The sequence below is a fragment of the Acomys russatus genome, chromosome 10 (genome assembly GCF_903995435.1).
Source record: "Acomys russatus chromosome 10, mAcoRus1.1, whole genome shotgun sequence".
NCBI lineage: Eukaryota > Metazoa > Chordata > Mammalia > Rodentia > Muridae > Acomys > Acomys russatus.
Genome location: NC_067146.1, coordinates 65,288,010 through 65,289,755, shown reverse-complemented (window position 1 = coordinate 65,289,755; position 1,746 = coordinate 65,288,010). Strand labels below are relative to the sequence as shown.

The following is a 1,746-nucleotide window of genomic DNA, read 5'->3' as shown; positions in this document are numbered from 1 at the left end:
TTCTGTATATATGCAACTGTGAATGCCTGTATTTATCTAGGTAGCCACATAGAGGGTATATAGAAATATAGCCTATGAAGTACAGTATGGAACAACAAAAGATAGAGACAGATTAATCAAGAATAAATAGGTAAATGTTATATTGATATAGATATATTGATCAGTGAATCATAACTTTGATGTGTACTCTATTATTTTTTCAGATATATGAAATATGCTTCTCAGCTCTTAAAATGAATTCATTTTCTTATGTCCTCATTACAAAATATCATTTACTTCCAAGCTGGGCTTGGAATGGTAGCCAATATAGTTCTCTTTTTTTTCTATACTTTCATAATTGTTGGTCACAAGCCGAAGCCCACAGATCTCATTTCCTGGCAACTGACCTTCATTCATATAATGATGATCCTCACTGGAGGGGACATTTGGCTTGCAGACATATTTGAGTCACTGAACATTGAGAATGACTTAAAGTGTAAGGCAACTTTTTACACAAGCAGGATGATGAGAGGCCTCTCCATCTGCATCACCTGCCTCCTGAGTGTGTTCCAGGCTGTCACTATCAGTCCCAGTACCTCTGTGTTGGCAAAATTTAAACATAAACTTAAAAAATACACAATTTATGCTTTCTTATGTATTTGGTCTTTCAATTTGTCATTCACTAGTAACCGGATCTTCTATGTTGGTGCATATACCAACATGAGTGAGACCAGCCAGATGAAGGTCACTAAATACTGTGCACTCTTCCCCATGAACTATATCATTGAGGGACTGATTTTAATAGTGGCAACCTCCAGGGATGTATTTCTTGTAGGAATCATGCTGATCACAAGCACATACATGGTGATTATCTTGTTCAGACATCAGAGGAAATGCAAGCATCTTCATAACATCAGCCACCTGAGAACATCCCCTGAGAAAAGGGCCACCCAGACCATCTTGGTGCTGGTAATTTTCTTTGTGGTCATGTACTGGGTGGATTCCATCATCTCATCTACCTCAGTCCTGCTATGGATGTATGACACAGTCACGCTGACTGTTCAGAAGTTTGTGATGAATGTTTATCCCACAATAACTCCTTTGGTACAAATCAGTTCTGATAGCAGAATAATCAATGTGCTAAAAAACATGCATTCAAAGCACTACCATATTTTAAAAATAAATATTTATGTTCTTTAAAAAATATTGATTTTATATTTGATATATATTTGAGTTTATATATGAGTCTGTGCATTCCTGGTGTCCACAGAGCTCAGAAGAGGTCCTGGGATACCTTGGAACTCAACTGCCATGTTATAAGAAGTCATTCTGGTGTAATGCCAATTGTCAATTAATTTTTTCCTAAAATATAGATTTTTCTTAAACTTTAATAGTTCGAGTAGCAAATTAATATTTCCATACAATTTAAATAAAACTTGTGGTAGTACACATATACAGTCTTTTGACATTTCTGATGCCTAGTGCTATAATGTTCTTAAGTTCATTGTCTACCATAAGTTGTTATTGAGTTTATATGTTGATACAAAATAAGTTTAATACCAATACATTGGTTTAGAATTCAAATTTAACATTGTTATTCACTCTCATTATATATAGTGAGATATTATACCCATGCCACTCAAGTAGAATACACGGTTTACCTCCAATACTTTGAAAATGATACTGCAGGCTATTTAGGATAAGTAAGTTAGACAAGTTAATTATCAATTGTTTAAATCATGGTCATTTCAATTACTAGTCTATTTG

General features: G+C 34.5%; 1 protein-coding gene across 1 annotated transcript; it reads left to right on the top strand.

The window, feature by feature from the left end:
• Positions 1 to 231: 231 nt before the first annotated feature.
• LOC127194721 (putative vomeronasal receptor-like protein 4) lies at positions 232 to 1,164 on the top strand (the record flags this gene model as incomplete). Its single annotated transcript, XM_051152285.1, has 1 exon — positions 232 to 1,164. A coding segment is annotated over exon 1 (915 nt), but the record flags the coding sequence as incomplete, so codon positions are not given.
• Between the last annotated feature and the right edge of the window lie 582 nt (positions 1,165 to 1,746).